The 27,352-nt window shown below is 42.5% G+C and overlaps 1 protein-coding gene across 1 annotated transcript; it reads left to right on the plus strand.

Moving 5' to 3' along the window:
- Positions 1 to 264: 264 nt before the first annotated feature.
- Positions 265 to 27,268, plus strand: LOC133475047 (calmodulin-regulated spectrin-associated protein 1-B-like). Its single transcript, XM_061767358.1, has 18 exons — positions 265 to 707; positions 2,218 to 2,381; positions 7,506 to 7,768; positions 9,052 to 9,213; positions 14,159 to 14,239; positions 17,158 to 17,299; positions 17,530 to 17,669; positions 17,762 to 17,858; positions 17,975 to 18,098; positions 18,588 to 18,673; positions 18,746 to 18,830; positions 18,983 to 21,266; positions 21,733 to 21,869; positions 21,945 to 22,162; positions 24,779 to 24,881; positions 24,962 to 25,074; positions 25,168 to 25,286; positions 25,857 to 27,268. Exons 2-18 carry the CDS (start codon positions 2,219 to 2,221, stop codon positions 26,151 to 26,153), a joined length of 4,614 nt encoding a protein of 1,537 aa, XP_061623342.1. The 5' UTR covers positions 265 to 707; position 2,218; the 3' UTR covers positions 26,154 to 27,268.
- The last annotated feature ends 84 nt before the right edge of the window (positions 27,269 to 27,352 follow it).

Here is a 27,352-nt window from a genome sequence, read left to right on the forward strand (position 1 = left end):
GTTTTCAAGTTACATGACTCAAATATTGTGGTGTGTCTTTTATCATATGTTCTATTTGTATTTATGTACAGCAACTTCGGCTGAGCTTGTTTTAAAAGGGCTCTATAAATAAAATTCTTCTTTTCTTTATCACAAAAAAAAACAAAGTCTCAACTGACGAAATGAAAACCGGTAAACAACACGAGCACAAGCCCATGCAACTGAATGTTCATGTAATTGTGACGGATGAGCCTGTGTCCCGAGTCATTGAAGTCATCACGCATGTGCAGTAGCAAGTATGATAACACGTTTTTTTTTTGGTAGCAGAGCGCGAACGCCCAGTGTGCTGCTTGTGCTTTGCTTTGCCCCAGTCTTCAAGTTAGGTGAATACAAATTGTCTAGCATGCGGCGTTACTTACATAGGTAGATTTCCAACACCGAGAACCCATTGTTAGTGGTGTTTTACCTGGTTTGCATTTTTTTTTTAAATCGTATTTTGTTTTTAAACCACGGAGTCGTTGTCAATAAGGCCGCGAATGGGGTGTTGTTGCTGGGAGACCATTCTGACTCTCCTCCCCTGCTAGCACCATTAGCTGGGGTCTGGCTACGATGTGCGGCAGGCGGCGGAGTGTTTTCTACGCAGAGGCCCACTGGGAAGCGAGGCGGGTTCTCGGTTGATTATTTACTCCGCTTGGATCGAAGGGCGACTTGGATATACACGTTTTAAGGTAAAGCGATCTTATATTTTGATGTATGGTATACGCTACCGAGACAGCGTTCTCGTTAACTGGCCGTACATTTGCATGCCTGTTTAGCTTACTACGGTGTTAGCTAATTGCTGTATCGCGTCGGTAAACGATCCTCACCCGCGTTTCAGAATTCACCTAAAATGTAAATGCTTATAGGTGTAGTTGAATTAGTTCTGGAGCAATGCCAGTCTGCTCTTTAAGCTAGCAGTGGGCCGTTAATGGTAACACATACAGTACGTTGGGTTGAATTCACGCTACAGGTAATGGAACTTGGTTAAGGACAACTGTGGGACAAAGGTATAATCCTAAATTAGTTTTGGGCCGGTGTACCTGTTCAATAGGAAAAACTGCACTGCATCATGCCATTTCTAATGATTTGTACTGTACTCACTTACATTGTAAGTAGATTTATAAATTTAGGGACTACAACAGTGGTCCTCAAACCTTTTACACAAAGTGCAACCTAAAAGAATGCTTGGCTGTCCAATGAAGACATGAAAAGTAGATTTGATATTGTCAGCCACTGTTACATGCACAGTTAGAACATTAACACTACACTCAAATATAGGAAAATGAAAACAAATGTACTAAAATAATTATTCAATTACAATATATTGCACATAAAAGTTACATGAAAATTGTATTGAATACGTTTAAAAACAAACAGTTCTTAAAGGTTACAGTTGTTGATCGAAAGGGTAACGTTCCAACCCGAATATTTGCGTAAGTATATGTTTATATATTTTAAAGCTTTATGCATAATACCAATAGAAAATGCCTATCAGAGGTGCAGGTATTATTTTTGTCCACATTGGTCATGTGGTAAAATGATCACTTCAAAATCCTGTGATACAGTGAAAAATTCACAATATACAGCTAGATATGTATGATTTAAAAACCCGCAATACAGAGAGTAAAATGTTAAACCAAAATATGGTGAGGGACTACAGTAAATGAAAATGTATTGTACAAAAAAGTTAAATACAACTGAACTATACTTAATCAGAAATTCTTTCGCATACCACTAGCGCGAGCCCGTGTACCGATTAGTGCTACATGTATCACACTTTGAGAATCACCGCTCTACAGTATTTAAGATAACTGGAAGCTAGTAGCACCGTTATCCCGACCTGGTGAACAGAATAATCATTCACCTAGCACCAGATGACAATACCGATTTATTAATTAATTGAAGTGGCCACTGACAGTCTAGTAGTTGTCTCCTGACTTCCAGGCAGTCAGTTTGGGTTCATTTCCAGTTAACTCAGTGGTGATGTGAATATGAGTGAATGGTTGTCTGTCTCTATATGTGCCCTGCGATTGACTGGCTACCAGTCTAGAGTGTAGTCTGCCTTTTGGCCAAAGTCAGCTTTTATAAGCTCCAAGATAAGCAGTATAAAAATGGATGGCCATTCACAAACCACTTTAACTTTTGCATATATTGAAGTATGTTTGACATAATCATAATACTTGATTTTCTTTCCCAAAGGATGGATGTTGATTTGTGTGCGGGGGACAGTATGAGGAGGAAAGTGGACTTGACCGGGTCCACGGAAGGCAGTATGGATGTCATACCCTTGGAGATGTATGACTCTGCGAGAGCCAAAATAGCTGCCAACTTGCAGTGGCTATTTGCTAAAGCCTACGGCATTGGTGAGTGATTAAATTTACCTCCATGCATACTGTAATTGGCACATGGATTTTTTTGTCACTTGGCTGCATGTTTCATTAGTGAAGCATCGGTCTGTCCTCACAGGCTTAGAACTGTAGTTTAATAGAACAAAGGACTGAGATGACTTTCACAACATTTGGTAGAGGAGCGTCGGCATTAGTTTAGGAAATGAGGTATGATAGCAGTTTAGTTCATTGTGATAAATTTTTTTAATGCTGGTGTGTTGGTCTTGTACCAATGGGAACACCCTTTTCAAGACACTTGCCGTCAGCAGAATATGTTAAGCTTCAGTGGTAAAACATTGACAGCAAGAGTCCAAGGGAAAGAAGTATTCGTTGACTCAAGCCAACACTAATTCCCTCTTAAAAATTCCCTGCCTGGCTTCACATACTTGTTCGGTGGCCTGTGGAATTTCACCTCGATCGGGTTCAGGATTAAGTAACAGTAGGCCTTATGTACGAGTTAATTAAGTTGAAAATATCTATGTGCAAAATGATCTGCTCCACCATTCTGTCTGACACAAATATCACTACAGTGCAGTTACTGCCGTAACACAATTTTCTCTTACAGAGTGGCAAGGTGCCATTCTTTGCAGCCTGCACCTACATTCCAATAATAATGGAAAATAAACCTATTGTGAGAATGGGTTGTCCCACTTTTCCTGAGGTGTTGCTGTCATAACACATTCACCCATTAACCAATTTATTTTTTTACTGCTTGGCAGATTTTTCAATCAACAGCAGCCAGCGTAGCTGCAGGATTAACATCATACTGTCTAACCATTGTTCCACTCCAGTAATACGTCCCCTCTTGTCCTACTTGGTGTTTTTCTTATCACAGACACCTGGTCTGACCGATCCGATGACAAGATGGAGGAATGTGTCTATTTAAATGACCTGTTCATTTACTGGATATACTTGTGTGCTTAATTGCTCAAAAAGTTATATATTTCCAACAAATAATGTATCTTTGTTCCTCTATTCATGCCAGTGAGGCATAGTGACAGACAGAACAAATGAATGGTCTTCTATTAGATGGCAGGAAGTAAATACAGTAATTACTGTATCCACTTTTTGTGACATTTTTGTTTGTTGGTGTGCGGTGAGATTTTTCAATTGTAAAATATGTTCCTTGGCTCCATAAAAGTTGGAAATCACTGCTCTAGTCAGATCATGTATTCTAATCAGTCAGTCATTCCATGACAGAAATAATGGGTGCTAATTTACTGTAATTATGTCTTCCCTCACGACATCCATCAACCTTCTCTTTGGTCTTCCTCTAGCTCTCTTGCCTGGCAGCTCCATCGTCATCATCCTTCTACCAATATACTCACTCTCTCTCCTCTGGACGTGTCCAAACCATTGAAGTCTGCTCTCTCTAACTTTGTCTCCAAAACATCGAACCTTGGCTGTCCCTCTGATGAGCTCATTTCTAATTTTATCCAACCTGGTCACTCCGAGAGCGAACCTCAACATCTTCATTTCCGCCACCTCCAGCTCTGCTTCCTGTTTTCTCTTCAGTGCCACTGTCTCTAATCCATACATCATGGCTGGCCTCACCAGTGTTAATTTACTGTAATTAAATTGCTTTATTTTTAATTAAATTACTTCACCCACACCGAAACTTCAGAGCATGATTCGACAGAACGGCGCCATGTTTACATCCAACCGTTTGTGCTACCGCTAGCTTGCTAGGCTACATAACATTTTATTACCTGTTTGTCAGCCGTATCGTATTAAAAGTACGTGAACATACCTCAAGCAAGCCTTAAACGAACGTCCTCTCCTGTCCCGAGCACCGGTGACCACCAACACAAGTAGTTCATTGTGTGAAGTTCATTATCTTGAAATTATGTATTTTGGAGCCATCATAAACCAAGGATGAGGGAGGCAGATAGTGCCGAGTCTGTTCATTAGTACGGTACTCGTAAAAATACACAGATACTACACACACATACAACTTTACCAGCCTGACTTATACCTTTCGGTTAGGAGCCATGTCAGCCATGTGGAAATAGTTTCAGGTAAACATGGGTGATAAAACTTTTAGGTGACTGCAAATTAGGTTCTGCTCAGGTGGTCGTTCCTTGAGCTGTCCAGCAAGCGCAGAGTTTCGAAGCTTGTTGTCCTCGCCGCTGCTCGGCTCTAGCGGAGCCAACTGCGACTCCCATCTCTTGCTGCGTGGCACGTTGAGTTATGAGAGGAAGTAAGAAGTTAATAAAGTATCACTTCTGTTGTTCTGTCACAGTTTCATTTATAACTTGTGGTATTCTCAAGAACCAGTCTTATATTTCTTTTTAATCATTTTGTAGGTAATGCACAGCAGAAACATGACATCCATATTATTTCTACTTTTTATTTATTTATTTATTTTTTAACATCCACTTGCCTCTGTGTTCTTCATCTGTTATTCCCTGTATGTTCTCCTTTTACATAGTGACATAACTGAAATACTTTGTGTTAAAGGTTACATTTAAGTGACATTTGTGTCAAGACTTAGAAAACATGCAGTTGGATATTAAAGTGTCAGAGGTTGTTACTCTAACAAGTGTTATTTGAGTGAAACTTTCTTCATGAATTCTTTTTTTTAACATTAGGTTTAAAAAAAAAAAAAAAAAGTCCCTTCTTGTAGGCATACTTGGTCTAAAAAAGAAAAAAGTTACATTGGTCTAGCCCTATTCAAAAACCCCTTGTGATTGTTGAAGTTATAAAAAAAAAGCCACTTTTTAGGACTATTTGACTCATTGCTATATGCTAAACCTTCCTGTTTACATTCTTGCAAGAAAATAGGAGATGAGCGCAAACTTGGGTGGTTCGTTCTGAGGCATTATACCACGTTGACAAACTAATTCGGGCCATAGACAGCAAACTATAAGTGATTTATTTCCTCATGAGATGAGTAAAGTATCCATCTATCCATCAATTAGCTTATCTTTTTATCGTAAGCCATGGCTAATGATGCAGACAGGGATTCTGCTCAGATCCAGTGTAGTACCCCTTGAAGCTTTAGTGCTCCAGTGGGAAGTTGGTCTCAAGTGTACCTGCCGTTTTTGGTCTCCTTGGGGAACTTACGATACAAGGCTCATTTACTTTTCACCTGGTGGTTCATATGGTGTTTGTTATTATTTACATTATATGTGGTTGTTTTCTTTAGATAGCTGAGCAGCATCACATTCAGCAAAAATGCTCTCTTTTGTAGATTTTAGTGGCCTGTGATGGTGGAGGTCGTGTGGCGTACAAGAACAAACAATGTGCCACTACTATTTGAGTGTATGTGTACTCATACCGCATGCTGTATGACTGGCCCTCAGGCTCCCACAGCTGCTCCCAAGCCTGAGTGGCATACAGCCAGACATGGTGTCAGGGACAGTGTGCACCTGTCATGGTTAAAGCTTTGTTACTTGTACCCTGCTTGTGCTTCTTAATACGGTTGGCTAACTCTCATGTCGCTCATCTTGTGCCCCACCCCAACCCAGTTAGTGCTACACTTTCAGCTCAGCACCTACCTAATGGGATCAGAAAGGGGTGGGTGCAGCTGCCACACAATGTTGTCATCTGTGGAATTAAGTCAAATGTGAAGCTTTTGTTCTCGTTGACATTTGATTTATTTCAACATCAGTTCAATCAAGCCCACCTCTTGTGTGATCACTGGGAAACTATTGTCCAGATTAATCAATATTTTTATGAAATCATGTATTCCAGTCGTAGCCCTGGTTGCATAGACATGCTGAAATGACAGTTGCATTAAATCTCCATTTCACTGCATACTTGATGCATTGATAGCTTGTGAGGAGGAAGGTTCAGTGCTTCCAAGCAAAAGCGCTTTATTGATTCTCGCGGCGCATTAGCAAAGAAGTGTGATGCTCAACTTCAGCAGTATGCATTTGTCGATCATTTAATCCAAACAGATTCAGTTGTTTTTATTCCGAAGTAGAATTTGGGCTGAATGTTGTTTTTATTTATTTATTTATTTATTTATTTTAAGAGATCATAGGTCTCATGGTAATTCTGCATTCAATCTTCACTTTTTTACACCCTTCTGTATCATCCTCACTGAACCAAATTGCTTTTGGGGACCTACAGGAAGAAGCTACCTGTCTGTTTTTGTGAATTTGAGACTGCTGACGGCTGGCTTCCTTTATCCCATCCGAACAGAACACGTCGCACACACTCCACTAATGTTGCTCGAGGGGCACTCACGCTTCGTGCAAAAGCAGATTTAGTGGAACAAAGTTATTTCTCTCCCCACTTTTCTGTTGGAAAACACAATTTTGTGAGAGTTTTTCAGACTTATTTTGAGGTTCCCTATTGAGTTTACGCATTTGGTTTTGGCATACCTAAGTCCAGTGTGCTTTGTTCCACTTCCTTATATGGTTGTGATGTTGGGATTTTGGGTGACTTCACATCCACAGAAACAGAATCTCTTGTTAAGGTCATTGTGGGTTTTTATTTATTTATTATTATTTTCTTTTTAGTTTGAGTAACTCCAGTTCCTCAGATCTCTAGCAAATCTCAAACCACGTCACTTGTGTTGTAGCTTGCACTTGGAAGTGTTTGCTGGGAGTAAACTAAAGTGGGATGTGAACAAATATTACACAGAAAGTCCATAGCTTGCTGCATTCCTGTAGCTGGTTGACACAAGTTAGTCGAGTTAAGGTTGGCTTAGTGGAGAAGTATTTTTCCACTTGCACTGGTAACTGCTTTAATGTTTATTATGTTATCTAACGCCGACTGGTTAGCACATCTGCCTCACAGTTCTGAGGACCGGTGTTCAAATCCCGGCCCCGCCTGTATGGAGTTTGCATGTTCTCCCCGTGCCTGTGTGGGTTTTCTCCGGGTACTCTGGTTTCCTCCCTCATCCCAAAAACATGCGTGGTAGGTAAATTGAAAACTCTGAATTGCCCCTAGGTGTGGATGTGAGTGCAAATGGTTGTTTGTTTCGATGTGCTCTGCGATTGGCTGGCGACCAGTTCAGGGTGTACCCCACCTCTCCCCCGAGGATAGCTGGGATAGGATCCAGCACGCCCGCGACCCTAGTGAGGATAAGCGGTACAGAAAATGGATGGATGCTATCTAACATATCTGATCTAACATTGTTAATTTCAGACCATATACCTGAGGACTTAAGGGACCCCTTCTACACAGACCAGTATGACCAGGAACACATCAAACCACCAGTCATCCGGCTGCTGCTGTCCTCTGAGCTTTACTGCCGAGTCTGCGCCCTCATCCTCAAGACTGAGCAGGCCGCATCCCTCCAATCACACCACTCTGTCATTCAGTCTCTGGACAGGAAGGGCATTTATGTAGTGGAGAGCGACAACACAGCTGTCACAGAGGAGGACCTGGCTGGTATGCCCATTAAAATGGTGAGTCGGGAAAGAGCTTGTCAGAAGGCAAGAGTGTGTGAATATGTGTGTGTGTGTGTGTGTGTGTGCCATGAAAATACATTTAACCTTTATAAGAAGCAGCTGAAGATAGCTGTCTATCTGCATTGATGACACAGTCGTGTCAGTCTCTACTGCCAAAAACGTCGACTCCACCCTTTATTATTGGACAATTAAATCAAGAAGTGGATTTTCACTCTTATGAGTTAGGACTGCCATTCAAGATTGTCGTACTTTTCATGATGCACGAAAGCATATAAATAAAGTGATGTTGAGATGCAGTCAACGCCCCCAAATTCTACATCAAAAGGCAAACAGCTGTTATGAAATCTCCAGACACTTCAGCTTCGTGAGTATCTCAAGGGTTAAATTCAGTTTTGTTTGGGTGTGGCTTTTTTATTTTTTTGTGATGCCACCACAGAATATATCAGTGATGGCAAAGGAGAAAGGTGTAATCATAAACAGTATGGGAAAAGAAACTTACTGCGGCCTAGAAAATTATCTGGATGCTCAGTACTTTATCAGCAATACAGTTGAAACCAGATCTTTACATGCGTTATATTAAAAGACACGTGCACTATTCTTTTTCTCGCTGTTTGACATGAAATCAAACTAAACTTTAACTGTTTTCGATAAATCAGGATTACCCAAATTATTTCTATTTGCTAAATGCCGGAATAATGAAAGGATTTTTTTTTAGACTATTTTTGAAAATTATCTTAGCTGAACTTTAAAGTCAACTAATGTCTCCAAACTAGTGTCCTCACCCAGTGGAATTCAACACAGAACAGAATGAACATTGACCACCAGCTCAGTTGTTTTCATCGGTCTTCCTTCCTGTTTGTTACCATGGAGACTAGCTGTGCTGCTGTAGAGCAGGCCTCCTCGCTAGCCAGTTGGGGATCATGGGTCTGCTTTTCCTGCTTGTGGCATGATGTAATAATCCACATACAGCCAGACACAAAGCCCAGTGAGGGGAGGGAAAATCCTGTGCAGGACAGCACTTGTCCCATGTCTGCTTAAAAGCCCCTCCCACTTTGCTGACTTGACAAAGCAGGTTGATAGAAACCTGAAAGACACTGAGGTTCTCCTGCAGACAGTCCCTCAGTCAGTGCCATGTTAGTGCAACAGCAGACATTTATAAGCCATTTGCTTTGCTTCCGTGTGTGTGTGTGTCGCTTATTTTGTCATCCTGCCCACAACATAACACAATGCACGTGTCCAGTACCACTGATGTATCATCCGATCATCTTTTCCTCTTCCAGAGTGCCCACATACCCATGATTGATGCCCTTATGATGGCCTACACAGTGGAGATGATCAGCATTGAGAAAGTAGTAGCCTCTGTGGAGCGCTTCTCTACCTTTAATCCTTCCAAGGAGCTTCCCTTTGACTTGGAGGACGCCATGGTTTTCTGGATCAACAAGGTAGAAACAAATCTGTAAAGCACAAGAAAGAACGTTAACAGTACATGTTTAATTGTTCTGTTTTCTTTTTTCTCAAGTGACATTATAATAAAACACAAAATAAAAATACAGGAGCTCTGTTAATTTTTTCCCAAGATAGTCCCTTAACAATACTACAATTAAATAACCAAATTAACATTCAAACCATGAAAATAACCACAGGCCAAGCACTTTCTTAAGTAAACAACGGGTTCATAGCTTGTGTGGTGTGAAACCTTTTTGGCTGCACCTTCACGAAGTACTGTTCTTGTTCCCTCATTGCCTTGAAAATTTCGTGCTTAGCTCTCAAAAGCCGAAAACAGGGTGTGCCGTGAAACGAACTCCCTATCCCCAGCGGATAGCAAACATCTGTAAATCTTCTAAAAGGGGTTTGACATTGCTTATAGATGCCACAAGATGACGGCAAACCACTTCAAAAGAAGATGATCATACAGCACTAACGCCATGCATCTAGCATGTACACAATCATGAGCCCATGTTACATAAGAAACTGTATTCTGTAGTTTATTCGAGAAAAAAACAACTGCGCATGAGGCTCAGAAATAGTATTAGCTAGCATACTAGCCTAAATAACACGCTGGCACAAACTGATGTGGCATCACATGGGCAAGCAAATATGCACTTTACACAAATTATATAAATTCCTTAAATTTGCCCGTTGGCATTTACACACAGTGATAAATGGTTGGAAATACAGGTGTAATACAAATACAAAGTGTAACATCAAAGTAGACTACATGGGCTATTTGTAGCTGTGTCGGGAAAGAAGCAGAAACTTACTTTCAGTCTCACTTTTAACGGTGCAAGAGGACTGCCAAAAAACAGCACATGTCAAATGCAGACCAAAAAAACCCCCAACAATATCCATGAATTAAACCTAACACTCCAACTGTTTCTGACTGGCGCTGTTTTGTCGGTAGGGTTGGGCATCGAGAATCGAAAACAGATCGGAACCGGGTCTAATGTTCTAGTTCTTCCAGAATCGTTCAAATTTAAAAATTTCAGTTCCTAGTTTCGATGCCAAGTCCGCTGACCCCTAAGAAGAAGTGGCAAAAACCAACGAAGAACACGCACTAAGATGTGCTTGTGCCCAACGGCGGCAAACAAAAGTGTCTTAACTTTGTTAGAATTAATGACCAGTCGCCTCAATGCAACACTTGGAATAAGATTATATTGTGCTAAGGAGGCTTTCACGATGTGTAGCGTCTGACGCGCTCCCAGTCAACTTTCAGTCAATTGGGTGGGTGAAACAATAAAATGTCTACGCCGACATTGAGACAGCTAACAAGGGAAACGGTTGGTTGCACTTTTGCACTTATGGTTTTTAGCATTTATTTTAGTCTTCAAACCAACGTAAGAGCCGATGACAGGAAAAAAAAAAGCTTGAAGGTCAGAGGACAGAGATGTTAAACATTTTCTTGATAAATCTAGAACCCCTTTACAAACCACATCTGCCATTTCGAAGTGATTACATAGCAGATATACAACAGTTAAATTGATAAATATGATGCAGAATGCGCTTTCTACTTTTTGCATCTAGCGCCTTCCGGTCTTTGGCTCTATCCGGCGCTGTGACGTCACACGAGCCAAACCGCCTGTTCATTTGGCGTTGTGTGCTGTTGTTCCATGCTGTTGTTCCCGTCCTTGTGTATTTGTTGTCGTATGATTTAACGATGTCACGATGGTTTATTGTGTGGCATTTGGTTGTACAAATGGTTCAGGCAGTGGCAAGAGGTTTTTTTGGCTTTCCAAGTGATAAAGGAATACGTGACCAGTGGATAGGGAAAGTAAATCGAGGGGAAGAAACATGGTCAGCTAGGGGTGCCTAGCAAGCATTCCAAACTCTGTGCTGATCACTTCGAACCGGCGTGTTTTGAGAAAGATTGAGCAGAAAGCATTGGATACACAGGTGTAGTGAGGCAGAGGCTGAAACGAGCTGCAGTGCCAACTATTTTTCCTATGGCCATCGGGACCGCAACTGCCAGCAATAGAACGAAATCTTGCAGCCGCCACGGTGAAGTGGCGCAGACAAGAGGTGAGGGTTTCCTTGTGTATATACCTACGACTCTATTTTGGTTATTATTATGCACTGGGCAGTAGGAAAAAAAGAACCATGCAGTACTTTTCAGGACTGTTGTCTGTACTTTTGACATATATGACAAGCCAACAGACACGGCAAAGACTTTCTGTGCGGCGTGTTATAACGCTACTTGAGCGAGGGGCACACAATATATAGGAATACTCCAATATACAATACAATATACAATACCATGTCACTGAAAATGAATATTTGAATATATACACTGAAAAATATAAACACACTTTTGGTTTTGCTCCCATTTTTCATGAGCTGGACTCAAAAGATCTACAATTTTTTCAACATACACAAAAGGCCATTTACCTCAAATGTTGTTCACAAATCTGTCTAAATCTGTGTTAGTGAGCATTTCTCCTTTGTCGATAATCCATCCGACCTCACGGGTGTGGCATATCAAGATGCTGATTAGACAGCAAGATTATTGCACAGGTGTGCCTTAGTCTGGCCACAATAAAAGGCCACTCTGAAATGTGCCGTTTTGCTTTATTGTGGGGGTCTGGGGGATCAGAAAACCAGTCAATATCTGGTGTGACCACCATTTGCCTCACGCAGTGCAGCACATCTCCTTCGCATAGAGTTGATCAGGTTGTTGATTGTGGCCTGTGGAATGTTAGTCCACTCCTCTTCAATGGCTGTCCGAAGTTGCTGGATATTGTCAGGAACTGGAACACGCTGTCGTACTGTATACGGCGATCCAGAGCATCCCAAACATGCTCAATGGGTGTCCGGAGGTGTATGCTTGCTATGCAAGAACTGGGATATTTTCAGCTTCCAGGAATTGTTTATCATGCTGCAACATGAGGTGATGGTCGTGAATGAATGGCACAACTATGGCCCTCAGGATCACGGTATGTCTGTGCATTAAAAATGCCATCAATAAAATGCACCTCTGTTCGTTGCCCATAACATATGCCTGCCCATACCATGGTTTGACGATGCCAAGTTCAGTTGGGTGCTTCTGTACGTCGAAATCCTCCTTGTCTTCATATTCCAACACGTTGCTCGCCATAGAGTGTAGCGTGTTGTTTGTCAATTGCAACATCACTTCTGTTAGCCCTTGCGGTGGATAGAGTAACCACACCCCGGTGTTTTGAGCTTCGGTATGTTCGGGGAGGGCTCAATATGCGTAATAAAAAGCTTATTTTTAGCTAAACTATAGTTGAAAACTTGCTGGAAGTTACGTGCATGTATCACATAACATATAAACAATGCAAATATGAATTTTAACTGACCCCATATCATCTTTGTCATCTGACCTTTAACATTGAGCTAAACCTTTACCATAGCAACTTTCTGACAAAATTCACAAACGTTGTCTCACAGTATCACAAACACTAACCTTGTGCCTCATCGGCGGGTAAGGAAAGGAATCAACCTCTTATAGCATTTGGTTACATCCATTAAAAAAAAAAAATTAAATTTTTTTTTTTACCGGTGCCGTGTTAAGTTACTTTTTGTGCCAAAATGCTGAGTTCTGGTGCATACCCTTCAAAATAAAAGGCTACAAGCTTAAAACTGGAAGTCAGGTTAAAACCTGCACATATAAACCATTTGACATGATAAAAGAGTCCCAAATAACCATTTTAACAATGCTATATATATTTAACTTTTAGCTGAAACATGAATTAATAAATATTAAATCAATTGGGTTAGTTCCACACACATTGCCTTTTAGTTCCTAGGTTTGATATTGATACTGGTTATAAAGAACCCCGAGTCAAATCTTCATTTTAGTCTACGCTGCAGGCTGCTAAGAAAATGGATGTTCATAATTTGGACACCCTTAATTTAAACCATGCAAACTTTTTTTGACCCAGCCCCCTGAAAAGAATCAGAATCGAGAATTGTTTGGAACCGGAATCAGGACTGGAATCGCTCAAATTCAAACGATGCCCAACCCTACCTGTCGGCGTAATGCCACAATCGCAGTTAAAAATGGCACCCAGCTCGTACAACACCGGTCAGATAAGTTTTCATGATCTCTGGTTTAAGCAAAAAGACGGTCTGAAAATAGGCAAAGGCTGCCACCTCCAAGTTTTTTTTTTTTTTATAGGAAAACTTTGGTCAATGAACAACCACCTCACGCTACTGAAAAAATGAAAGTGCATGTAAAGGGATAAAAAAAACATCTTTTAAATTTGAGTGTTTTTGAAAAGCCTGCCAAATTTTAATGGATAAAAATGATCACCATGTATGTTAAATAAAAAAAATAAAGCCCGCCATCGAGCTGAATGCACTGGAGATGGGCCCTTCACCTGTCAGGTGAATACTTTCACTCTTACACTATGTGCTCAAGTGTCTGTAGTCAGCTACTGGCTGAATAATGTGTGCCGCTGTGTTTAATTAACAGTTAACTTTCCCGTGTCTCTGTTACTGTATGTGGGGACCCACACAGAACGAGGCGCTGATGTATTTGACGCCCGCCACGATCGAGGGACCGCCTTAGCTCGCTAGCTCGTTAACCTGCGGGCTAGAGAACCTAATAAACAATTCTGTTTCCCTTAGGTGTCTCTGTTGTGTGGATCGACACATGGCATGTAGCCTGGCTGTGGAGTATTGGGCGTTCCGAACGCCGGTCCATGAGCCCACTTGCGGCTAATAACTACTAGCTGCTAGTAGCAGGCCACTTTGCATATGTTTTCAGAACTTACCTTCAAACATATTTCATATATTTAGAAAAAAAACCCACAAATGGCTTTACTTTCTTGAGAGCAGGGCTCTTGTTTTTTTTAGGTATGATAAACATAATTTGGTGTACCAATACTGCCTGGGCAAAAAAATGTTAATCGCTAATTATCATGTCTGCAGGTGAACACGAAGATGAGGGATATTAGCGAAAAGGAGCACAAAGTCAAGCACCATCTTCTGGAATCGCCCAGTCACCAAAAGGTAAACGACATCTCCTAAAGAGGAGTTACTATTCATGAATCTCCTTAACTATGCTTTTGTGTTGCACTGACCCTTTTCTGTGTTTTTCCGTTTAAATTGGATGCAGCTATTACCGTTGACCTATAAATATATCTGCTCCTGTTCCCCATCTATACCTCCTTTCCCTCTCTTATCCTTGCAAACTGGATAGTCTCCCTCCAAATGGTATTGGAAGCTTGTCCCTGTAAGTTGGAAGTCAGCCCCCCTCCACCACAAACCCTCCCTCTCTCCCATGCACGCATAGTTTTGTGTTGATGTGTGCGCACACCTCACCGAGGCTTGTTCAAACTCATTCTATGCTACTCTTAGCCAAGTGGTACAAAGCTGATGAAACCTTATTTTGCTTTTTATACAAAATCAACTTTGGAACACTTTTTATGACATTTGAAGTAGTGATGCACCGTAAGGAAATTCTTGACTAAAACCGAAACTGGGGAGCCCAAAACTGAAAGCGGAAACACATTAAGATATTTGAAAACAAACTTTTCATACAAAAAAAACGCGCTTCGCTTTACATTAATTAAAATATAAAAATAAATCTAACCTGCCAATTATTAATTATAAAACTATGCAAATCATTAGTAAAATAGCATTTATGACTGCAGATTTGCCAACCTGTAGAAATTCACTTCCAGAACAATTAGTTGGAATGTCCATATTTTTAAATTTATGTCAGGAACATTACAGTGGGACAGTTATTGCAGCATGTTATGTAGTAAAATAAAAATAATTCTCCTTACTGTTCCTTTTCACAACATAATCATTACTCTATAATTGTAACTGTTAATAAATTATGGCTTCAATATTTATTTTACTGTATTTATTGCATCAACCTTGTAATAGAACCTTGTCTGCTCTTTTTGTATTTCCTGTATCCACGATTGCTGCTGCAATTATGCAAATTCCCAATTGTGGGACAAATAAAAGTTGTTTAATACTCTTAATATTTATTATATTAATGTACTTTTAAATTTATAGGCCATTTCTCTCAAGTGACGTAGCACCCGTGACATATTAATTCATTTCTGGTTTGCGGTGCCTGTGTTTATGTAGCTATCTAGTGTTATCATATATCTCAGTAGTTTCCTCTATAAACGCGTACTAATTTGCCTATTTTTTGCTCTTCAAACTTGGCTAATCGCCGCTATAACGCGGTTCGAGCTCGACCTATATGATAAGTGTACTGCAGTACACAATCACTGATTTTGGAGTAATGCTGTCACAATACCTTTGTGACTGGCTTCCCCGCCATCTGTCTCCCGTCTTATCCTCCTCCTGTCCTTTGTGATTACCATACTTGATGCGATGATTAGTGACTTATGCTGCGTTGACAACGAAAGTGATACACGCGTTCGCCTCCGTAGCTTGGCATCGTATTTAGCAACATTAGCTGTAGCTTCTAGGTAGCTGGGGCAGCGCAAATACATAGCACGCAACAAACATTCCACCGAACAGCGGAACGCAGCAAGGTTGGGCGACAATACGGACGCTGCAGTTTGGACTAGCCGGTAGCATAATTCATTCCAACATTCATTCATTCGTTCTTCTACCGTTCCGCTTATCCTTACTAGCGTCGCGGGCGTGCTGGACCCTATCCCAGCAATTTTCGGGCGAGAGGCGGGCGTTAGCAGCAAAAAACAAAATGTTATTTCGGTCGTTTTATTTTAGTGACAAAAGTCTTTTGGTCCGAAACCAAAATGACACCTTTGGGCTAATTTCGGCTGCAACAAGTCGGCTGTCAAAATTCCGGTGCAGCACTAATTTGAAGTATTTCCACTTTTTTGTTCGTTGTGCTTTAGTATTTGCTTTAGTAGAATCAGATGAAACTGGCCCATATACTTTCTTTGCAGTAAACCCCACCCTCACCCATGAACGCGCACACACACACACACACACACACACACACTGCCCTGCTTTGTAATCACCCCTCTGCTCAAAACACTTTGTTTGATCATCAGTCATCTATTTTGACACATCTCTGCTCGAGATGGGCATGCTACTTGTTCAGAATCACAGGCCTGGATTAATCTTAACATTAATTTATTCATTTAATTTAAGGTTGTGTAGCGTAGTAGGCTATGTCTTGAAGCAAAACAATATAGGCCTAATGGATTTGGATAGGTTTTAAGTCCCATTCCCTCATGGTTTGTGGTAGAGATGGAAGACAAAGAAAAATAGTAAGGGGAATTTTAAGATTATTTCCTTTAGAGCAGGTTTCATTGGGTGGTTTGTGTTTTTTTTTTTTTTTTTTTTTTTGTCCCACCACTTAGTGTATTTATTTTTGCAAAAATAACAAGTAGGCTAGAGTGGTTTGTATTTATTTTTTTCGATTGGCTTTGTGAGTGCAGTTAATACCTAATGGCAGTTAATGGCATATCAACTGTTATCTTAATAATAATATATATAATAATGATTTTCGTCTTGAAACTGTGCACTCACCTATTTTCCACCCCCCACCCCTCGATGCCCTATGCTGCTGCTTGCATCCATCACTGGCCACCCTCTCTCAAAGGCTTAAGGCTCTTTGTTGTTCACTGCTTTAACAACTCCATCTCACTCACCATCAGCAACATGCTCTCTTCAAGGTTCTCCCTCAACTGATGCCACAGGGCCGTTTTCATTTAACTGCATCCTAGAAGTCCACATCAATACAGCTAAAACCTTGGTACAGCTCTGAAAGGGAGAACCTTGGTTGGATGTTTAAACGGAAATCTTCGAGCAAAACTCACATTGAACATCCTTGAGTCAAATGTGCTTTGAATTGCTCAGATGTGCATCCCAGTGCAAAGGATTTGCACTTTGCAGCTGTAGTCATATTTCTGTTGAAAGTATTTTGATAGTATTTGTCTCTGATTATATTTTGTCCATTTTATGTTCAGGTACGGTATCGACGGGAGCATGCGTCTGGCCGCCATCTGCCTTTCTTTCCCCTGCTGGAAGATTTGATGAGAGATGTCTGTGATGGAGCTGCTTTGCTCGCGGTTGTCCACTACTACTGCCCAGACCTCATGAAGCTGGAGGGTATGGCCTTCTTACATGTATACATGAACACAAACACAAAAGCACATACAGTAGCTAAACTCAGACAAACCTACATCAGTATTCTCAGTTCCCATTAGGAATGAGTGTGTTTAAAAACAAGATTTTGTTTTGTATATTCCACACAATTGCCTTTCTCCATTAGACATAAGCTCCCAATAGACCAATCAGTTGAGTCCTTATCTGATTTGCTTTTTTCCCTGTCTGATCAGATATTTGCCTGAAGGAAGTTCCCTCCATGGCCGATAGCCTGTACAACATCCAGCTGCTCAGAGAGTTTGCTAATGAGTATCTAAATAAAAGTTTCTATCTGACAACAGAAGACATACTCTACTCACCTCTTGTGCTTAAGGTAGAATCTCTTGTTGGTTTGACATAAATACAGAAAAATATTAAACTTGAAAAAGTATAGCCACCAACAGTAAACATTACTTCTTTACACAGCACAATGTGATTGTTTTCATTGCTGAACTCTTCTGGTGGTTTGAGACTGTCAAGCCAGAATTTGTCCTGCCCAGGGATCTACAAGAGTCGAAGGATGGTACGTTTTTGTACCCAAATGATACAAGTGAAAGTTTTAGTAATAAAAAGTAACATTAACCTTGAACTTTACCCAATAAATAAAGTCCACCAATATGTCAATATGCATTCATGTAGCTCGAGCCATTGCTCAGCCAAAGAGTTCTCGTCCATCAGTGCCCATCTCCAACGCCACCAAGCGGAGCTTCCTGGCCAGTCCTGGTGTGTCGGAAAACCAGAGCGGCCCAGAAATCTGTAGCAGGTAACTTCATCATACCATATTATATAAATCTGCAACATTGACTATGTGAAGTGAATGGGGTGAGGTATCCATAGCTGGTTAAGTTTTAAGTGGATAGCATCTTTGGGTGTTTTCTTGACTGACTTGCTGAACTGACTGACTGTCACTGTGTGTTGTTTGTATTAGACATGACCATATTTCGTAACAAGAATCAGATTGGTTTAGTTCATTTTGTTGCAGTTGTCTTGTAAAAGACAAAATACAATTGAAACAAAAATGACTTTCAGTTGTATTATGTTAGACAATTGAAAGTAAAGAAATTAGCTCAGGACCTCAGGCTCCTGTGCCCTTTTTTGTTCAGGTTTTCTGCTGTTCTTTTGTCGAAACAAGGTGGATAATGCTTGCTTAGGGAATTGTTGGGCTATACTTTCTTGGGAATTAATTTTCATTGTGAAAAATGCACTGTAATATATTGCTACCTAAAATGAAAAATAATTTATATATTTTTAGTCGAGGCGGTCCATCATTCAGTCCTTCCCACCCACTCTTGCCTTTACGCCAAAGGCAACAGAAGCCTCAAGGAGATGATTGTGCAGGTAAGAGCATCATAATATAGCATTGTTAAGCACCATAATCCTCTTTGTAACATTTGCGATCATTCCTTCAAGGTCTAAGGAACCGCTCGAACTCCTTGACCCAGATGGACAGACAGGCCCGAGGTTCTGTTGTCGCTTGGCCCGACAAGAGACAGAGGTAAAGAAAAATAATAATTCAGTTGGAATTTACACATTTCTGCTGACATATAGTAGTGTACTCAGTAAATGGAATAAAAAAACTCATAAGTGGTGTATTAAACTGTCAGAAGATTTTCCGAAATGCTTCTAACAATTGACAATTTTTTCTAGGCCTGTGTCCACGCTGAGCCCCTTCATGTGCCATTCAGCTGCAGACAGTGACGCAGATGTTGCTTCCGGCGACAGTGTCAGCCTGGCCCGCTCAATAAGTAAAGACAGCCTGGCGTCCAATGTCATCAACGTAACTCCGAAACACCAGACTTCAGTTCACCAACCCACGCTAACCCAGATGCGCAGAGTCAATGGTCATGGCCTCTTGGCAAAAGTCAACCTGGATTACGAGGAAGAATCTCTGGTGGCAGTGGCCAAGACAGAGCTTGCTGCCGTCTGCAAACATGATGGGAGTCAAGCGTCTGCCGCTGTGGAACCAGAGTCAAAGTCCAAACCTGCACCCGATGGCTTTTACTTAGAACCGCTGATGCCTGCTGTGCTGAAACCAGCTAAAGAGAAGTCTGTATGCCTGAACAAGGAGGAGGAGAGTGGAGAGGCGCTCCGGTCCTCTGGAAGTGGCTTCTTACGCAGGGGAGATGGATCATCTCCTGCTGTTCATAAGAAAGCCCCCATCAGCCTGAACAAAACATTTATCTGTGCGGGTGAGGAGCCTGACTCATCAGACAAGCCTCTTCAGGCTCAGGCAGGTTTCAGACCCGTTGCCACCACCAGTGTAGACCCCTCATCAAAAGAGCCCAGTGGAGGGTTCTACCTGCATTCAGATTCCGAGGAGACAAAGCCTTGCCCAAGCTTTGATGCAGACCTTGATGACGAGGACGATGATTTGGATGAGGCTGTTACCACAAAAGAGCTAGCTTGGCCTAGGAAAAGCTTTATTGAGGATGATGAAGAGGAATCAGCTAAACTCCAGGAGGACATGAATGTCAAAGAGCACGAGGACAAAGACATTAACGGCTGCAGCGGTCGCTCCAGCCCCTGCCTTAGCGCTTACTCGCAAGCCAGCAGCATGGCCAGCGGAAGTGTGCGTATGACCTCGTTTGCTGAGCGTAAAGCCCAGCAGCAGCGCTTCGGTAGTAACCACGACCTGCGCTCCAGTGCTTCCAGCTCGCAAAGGACCACTCCAGATGGATCAGAGAGCAGTGGGCCCCTGGCCTCCTCCTGGAGGCTCAAAAGAGACCAGAGTCCCTCATCACCCTTGGGAGGTTGCAATCGTGCTGGTGATGGGAGCGGCGGTGCCAATGTTCTTGCATCCGAAATTGTACAGCTGCGCATGCAGCTAGAGGAAAAGCGCCGTGCCATCGAGCATCAGAAGAAGAAGATGGAAGTGCTGTCAGCCCGGCAGCGGCAGAAGCTGGGTAAAGCTGCCTTCCTGCATATAGTGAAGAAAGGTGGCGGCAAGGGTGCCACGTTGCCCAATCCACTTAAAGCCGACCCCTCCAAAGACGAGCTCAATGGAGAAAAAGTCACATCATCGGCTAAAGACGATATGTGTGTTGATACCCTGAGAGGCAACATTGAGCTGAAGGGACCCACCCCCTCAGGTGCCTTAGAAGCAGACAAGAAGGGAAACAATGGCAGCTTCTACCAAGAAGAAGAGTTGGACCTCAATGAGTGCAACCGGTCCATCGAGCTGCTGCATGAAGCCATTGGCAGCATCCAGCAGCAGATGATGCAACTGTCCCTTCAGCAAGAGATGATGATGAAGCAGAATGTACTCTCCCCTCCCGGTGCTACTCGTCAGGCCCTCACAACTGACAAAAACAGTGAGTCTAAAGCCGAAGCCACTTCTAACTACGTGGAGCACCACTCCACAGGCACCGCCCCCACGAGGAAACCTCCCAAACTGAGCTCAGGCCGAAGCGCCAGATCCAAACCGTCAGACCTAAAGACGAGCAAGGAGCAAAGTCGGCACGCCTCCAGGACCCTGACCCCCTCCCAGGGTGGAACAGACACACAAACGCATCCAAGGCAATCAGCTGGGGGCAGGTCCCCCAGGAACGAGCATCCCGACCCACACGGCCTCAGAAACCCTCCAGCAGGAGAAACCACAAACAAAACGGCCTCTAGCCTAGCTCAAAACACCACCTTTAGGCTTCATGACGATGCAAACGTGCGACTACCGACCAGAGTGGACCTGAATGCGGTGTCTGCTCCTGAAGTGTCTTTTGACGACTGCCTGTCCAGCACCCTGCGAGACTCACAGCTCAACTCCTCAGATTCGGGCAAAGAGAACATGCCATCGGAGGAAGCGCAGCGCAGCAAAGTTCACCTGATCGAGGTCGATATGTCAGCGCTGAAGGACCCCGAGGAGGAGGAGGCTTCTGACAGAACCGCAGATGAAGGAGATGCAGAGCAGAAGTCAGTCATGGGCTTCTTCTTCAAGGTATTGATCTACAAAAACAGGGATATTTATGAAAACATGTATTTATATCACACCAGTGTAGCCTGGGAGATGATTCAATGTCAACCGCTGCATATATTTTAATTTACATGTTTTAAGGCAGTACTAGCGATATCAACATTGACCAGAAATACCGTTTGAAAACGTTATGACGCAAAGACAACCTCATAAGAGCTAACCTTATTGGAACCTGATTGTTTTGTTCAACATCTTTTATGGTACATACAGTCACAGTATCATCAATAAAATGTTGCTTCTGTTAGGCCTATATGTAATAGGAATGGTTAGGGGTAATGGCCTGAGTGTGGAAAAGAACATTTATAAAAATAGAAAATGTGTTGATAAAATCGGGAAAAGAGAATTTCAAAATGTGTAGTTCTCATTGATTTTTGATTAGCTGTAGTTCACCCACATTGATGTGTTAATCCTGTCGCGTATTCTGTTACAGGACGAGCAGAAAGCAGAGGACGAGCTTGCCAAGAAGAGAGCGGCCTTCTTGCTGAAGCAGCAGAAGAAAGCGGAGGAGGCTCGTCTCCGCAAGCAGCAGCTTGAAGCAGAATCCGAGCACAAGCGGGACGAGGCCAGGTAAAATTCCTCAGAATTCAGAATATTTGCGTCGGCCCTTGAAACACCGGCCGATATGTGCTTGATCAACACCAGGCGGAAGGCTGAAGAGGATCGTCTGCGCAAGGAGGATGAGAAGACGCGGCGGGAGCTGATAAAGCAGGAATACCTGCGGAGGAAGCAGCAGGAGATCTTTGAGGAGCAGGGTCTCGTGAAGCCCAAGACTCCCAAACCCAAGCAGAAACACAGACCCAAGACCATCCTCAGGGAGGAGTCGTCCACCGACAACGTTTCAAAGTGCTCTTCTTCAACACGTAAGGCTGACTCATGTTTCACCTCAGTACATTCCAATGAAGGGTTTTGGTCATCTTTTCCTTCTTCTTGGTGTCTTACCAACCATCACGTGTAGACATTGACGCTACACCATATTGCGCATGTGGATGAAGATGCGCACAACCTTCCACAACATATACGAGGGGTGGGAAAACTATGCCCCGTGGGCCACAGCTGGCCCGTTATTCATTTCAATCCGCCTTGCTAAATATAGGTACAGAATCGCCCAAATCATCAAAATCATGACTACATTCATTTGACCTTGTCTTGTAATGCCCAGTGGTTCCACCAGGTGGCGGAGTAGGCACAGTGATACATTGACTTGACTTTGGCTGCTCAGTTTTTACGCTGCTAGTGCTCTGAACCCATCATCAAACATGAATGTGTCAAATAAAAGAAGTCAACAGTGAATGCCAAGTGTTTAATAGAGAATACTAATATAGTATAGTAGTTTAATACTAGAATACTACTAAATACTTTTTCACTTTTTCAAACTCATGTTTTCAAAGGCTTTATGTCTTATGTGCTAAGAAACCATTGTGCTTTTAAAGGAATACATCATCAGCCGTGACTTTTCTACCAAGCATGTTAATTATGCTAATAACCAATCAACACAGGAATGGACGGCTATGGCTCAGTGGTTCAAATCCATCTTACAGGCTCAGCAAAACACAAGCTACAATCCAAGATTCAGGCAGAAAGGTTAGTTTTTTGCTGGCATTCAAACTAGCGAAGAGCAGCAAGCCTCTTTCCCAAGGGGAGTTTCTGGAAGAATGCATGGTAGAGACCGCGAGTATCTTGTGTCCTGAGAGCAAGAACAAATTTGAAAACATTAGCTTAACACGCAGGACAGTGACTGGCCGTGTTGAGTTAATTGATGAAGACTTAGTTTACAAGCTAAACAAAAAAGTAGTCATTTATATTGTATTCCTTGGCACTGGACAAAAGTAATGACATAAAGGATACCGCTCAGCTTTTAATTTTTATTATGACTGATTAATTATTAGTTGTTATTATTATTATTATTAATGACAATTTTGAGATAACAGAGGCCATGGATTTGTATGATAGCGTGTCAGGGGGTCATCAAGAGGCACCAACTATCTTGGAGTACACTCGCCAATATTACCACAGATGGATCGCCAAATCTGACTGGAAAAAACATCGGCCTGCTAAAAAGAATCCAAGAAAGAGTGAAAGAGGGCAACCTTCAGCAGGAGGTAATTTTTCTACCCTGCATAATCCACCAGGAAGCGTTGTGTAAATTTGTACTGTAGCTTGACCATGTAGTAAAGCCAGTTGTAAAACTTTGGCATCGTCAGTTTATTAAGTTTCTCGAAGAAACTGATTCTGATCACCAGAACTTGCTTTACCACCCAAATGTCCGCTGGTTAAGTTTGGATAAAGTGTCAAGTCTCATTTTTGGCGCAACTTGAGAAAGCTGATGATTTTCCTGAGGTGAGTGACACAGATTGGCTTTGTGATTTAGCTTTTTCTGTGGACATGGTGACACACATGAATGAGCTGTTTGTGAAGCTACAAGGAGAAGACCAGTTTGTGCATGAACTGTATACAAAGATCAGAGTCTTCAAAACCAAGCTAGCTTTACTCTCAAAGCAAATACACACTGGTTATTCTGAAAGAGCCCCCTTGAGATGTGAAAAAATACAAGAAATCACTGGACGACCTGCACGGAGAATTCTGCCATCGATTCTCTGATTTTGTAAAAAATTGCAAGTCACTTCAGCTGGTGTCATGTCCCTGACACAAGACCCTGAAACAGCACCACAGGAGCTGCAGTTAGACCTGATTGACTTCCAATGTGATACTGTGTTAAAAGAGAAGTTCAACTCTCTTAAACTGGATGAGTTTTATGCTTCATTAAGCGGGGACAATTTTCTCCAAATCTGGAAGATGGCACAGAGGATGCTGATGTTATTTGGCTCTATCTATGTGTGTGAACAAACTTGTAGTGTGATGAACACCAACAAAGCATCCTACAGATCCCAGCTGAGTGATGAACACCTCAGATTTGTTCTTGAGAATTGCCACAACAAAACTAACACCATATTTTGATGCACTGGCAAAAACAAGGTGATCAACAACACTGTTCCCATTAAAAGTAAATGTAAGTATTAACACTACAATGCCTTTTTTTTTTTTTTTTAAATAAATATGAAAGCATCTGGTCCTGGCTTAACCCACCTGACAAATTTGAAAAGCCAATGTGGCCCCTGAGCCAAACATTTTGCCCTTCCCTGACCTATACTAAATCTTGCCATCTAAACCTACCTAACTGGATATTTCATTGATGACACCAAAACAATTGATCAACATTCCCTCGCCTATTGCCATTTTTGCCATGGAATTTAATAGTCCCATCAGCAAGTTGTAGCAGAGATACAGAGACTGGAAGAGTCACAGAAAGGCATACAGGTAGAAGTAGATGTACTTGGAAATTTATTTGGATCATGGATCAAATAATGGTAGTGCATTTTCTTGTTCAACTCCTAGTTAGAGACCATAAGTCGTGTAAAAATTACTGAAACCTATCCAATCACCCCAGAAGCTAAGTTTTCAGTTTTCTCTCTCATTAGCCGACAACCTGAGCACGGCTCAGTCAGGATCCAGTCTGTCGCTGGCCTCCGCTGCCACCAACGAGGCTGACAGCGTCAACTCCGGGGGCGCAGGCTCCAACCGGTAAGACGCTCACACCTTATTTACATTTGTCACATTTGTTCGCGTCGCCCAGCTGCAGTCAGTCATGTCGTGCGTTTCAGCTGCGACTCGGTGGAGTCGTTCCCCGGAAGTCGTAGCCACACTCGGGCCGCAGAAAGGGACTGGGACAACGGCTCCACCGCGTCGTCCATCGCGTCCCTGGCTGAGTACACTGGTTAGTTGATTCTATTCAGCCTCTTGCCAACTATCTTTCTCATATGTTGTGTAATAATAGCATTGAAATTCCTTCTCAAATGTCTTCCTTCAGGCCCGAAACTTTTCAAGGAGCCAAGTGCCAAATCAAACAAGCCAATCATCCACAACGCCATCTCACACTGCTGTCTGGCCGGAAAAGTCAACGAGCCGCAGAAGAATCAGATCCTTGAGGTCAGTTCACTTCCATCTCATATCAAGTGAATTCACTTTAAACCAGCTTCATTCCGTCACCAGCATGAGACCTTTATTAACTATATAATCTAGTATCACAGCTGCCGTACATGTAAAGGGTAAAGTTAACTGCAAAATCAAACTAAATGAATTACTCACACTTGTGAAGCCTTACAAACAAAGGAGGTGTTTACAAAGTGGTGTTTTCTAGGTATTGCGAGAATAAATAAGTGTACGTCTACCAGTTTAAGCCCGCTACTGTTGCAGGTCTAATAAATACATTTAAAAAAATGTACAGTATTAAAAAGAGAGAGAGAGGATGGACTTTTTTTTTTGTCTTACATTTAAAACATTCTTAACTATATAATTTACGTACTGATGAGTGCCTGGACGGTAGTTGTGACCATAGCTACCCGCGTACGAATGTGTTTATGACGTGTCTCTTTTACGTACATTTTGCTTTGACTTATTCTGTCATCGAATTAATGTAGTTTTTCGATTAATCGTTTTAGCCCTACTTGACACCTTATTGCTTCCGTCCGTCTTTGTTACCGAGCTCTCTCTCCGCAGGAGCTGGAGAGGTGCGAGTCCAATCACATGATGATCCTGTTCCGCGACGGCGGCTGTCAGTTCCGGGCGCTCTACTCTTACTTCCCGGACACGGAGGAGATCCACAAGCTGACGGGCACGGGGCCCAAGAATATCAGCAAGAAGATGATCGACAAGCTGTACAAGTACAGCTCGGACCGCAAGCAGTTCACCGTCATCCCCGCCAAGACCGTGTCGGTCAGCGTGGACGCTCTGACTATCCACAACCACCTGTGGCAGGCCAAGAGGAGCGCGGCGGCCAAGAAAAGCGCAAAATAGCAGGCGGGGTTGACTGGACCTCCCCTCGCTCACCCTCCCCTAATCATCTAGCGCCATCTTGCTTTGTTTGCCACATTTGATGCTCGCCGGCGTGCACGGTTTTGCTAGGGTCGGGTCACGGGAACAAGTCGCTTGCAGAACAAGAAAAATGCCGCCTGGATCGGCTTCTTTGCTACGTGCGACACGTTCAGGCGCGTGGCTGGTTTACACTACGTATTCACGGCGAGCTCAGCCGCAGCACTGAAGGAAGAAGGGTCACGGAGGCTTTTTGACACAATCGCTTCCGGTTTCATGGTATCACGGTGGCACTTCTGTCCCACCGGGAAGTACTTACAAAGAACTTGCTGCTTAGCCTTGTTAACAGGATCTAGGGAAATGTTTGGCCTTGAAAACATCGTGGTACTTCTTGTCCAACTGCCTTTTAAAATGCCCGCAGATTGTGTGCGTGTGTATAGCAAAGGAAAGACATGAACGGTGGTAATTTTAACTTTTATTTATCCAAGCGCCCCTTTTGTTTATCAGGGGTGTCTAATGAGGGAGATTACTGATCTTTGGTGCAGACTTTTTTTGTTATAATTATTTTGGTTGAATTTTTCTCCTGCAAAGTGGCGTGTTGTCCAGTTTGAGCTAATGTTGTGTGTTTTGTCATGACAACAGACCACCTCTGATGTGTAGAGCGTAGTTGTGTTGGCTCTCCAGCGGGCCACGCGCAGACAAAAAGGTTCACATGAACACACACACACACACGTCATGCAATGTAAACCACCGAGCGCCGCCATTAAAGAACATTCCTCCAAGGTTTTGACACACACTGCCCACGTGGTCTCGTCTATGTCTACAAGTGCTTCTTCACTCGACGGCAAACCACCACCAGCACTTTACTTTTGTACCAAGCACTAGAGAGGCGAAGAGGTCTCGTACTACTGCGAGTGTTTGTCTTCATCAAAAAGCATTGTATGGGCATCGGGTCACCATTTGAGTTACACTGGTCTCCTTTTATTTTCATCCTGCTTTTTCTATGTTTATTTTTATCCTTTTGAGCTCATGCCATCTATTTATTTTGATACAGTAGCACGCTGAAATTGAATTAAAGTCACGTTTTTATTTGTATTCTTCTCATGGCTTGCTTTGTCTGTTTGCTTTTGGCACACACACTCTTCAGCCACACTTTGGAGCAGCGGTGCGGAACCATGCAAGTC

This window comes from Phyllopteryx taeniolatus, chromosome 3 (genome assembly GCF_024500385.1).
Source record: "Phyllopteryx taeniolatus isolate TA_2022b chromosome 3, UOR_Ptae_1.2, whole genome shotgun sequence".
Taxonomy (NCBI): domain Eukaryota; kingdom Metazoa; phylum Chordata; class Actinopteri; order Syngnathiformes; family Syngnathidae; genus Phyllopteryx; species Phyllopteryx taeniolatus.

Excerpts from the sequence above, each read along its gene's own strand:
- LOC133475047 (XM_061767358.1), top strand. The coding sequence starts at position 2,219 with ATGGATGTTGATTTGTGTGCGGGGGACAGTATGAGGAGGAAAGTGGAC. Across the intron at positions 17,300-17,529 it reads AGACCTCATGAAGCTGGAGG|ATATTTGCCTGAAGGAAGTT; the intron begins GTATGGCCTTCT and ends CTGTCTGATCAG. Across the intron at positions 18,831-18,982 it reads TGGCCCGACAAGAGACAGAG|GCCTGTGTCCACGCTGAGCC; the intron begins GTAAAGAAAAAT and ends AATTTTTTCTAG.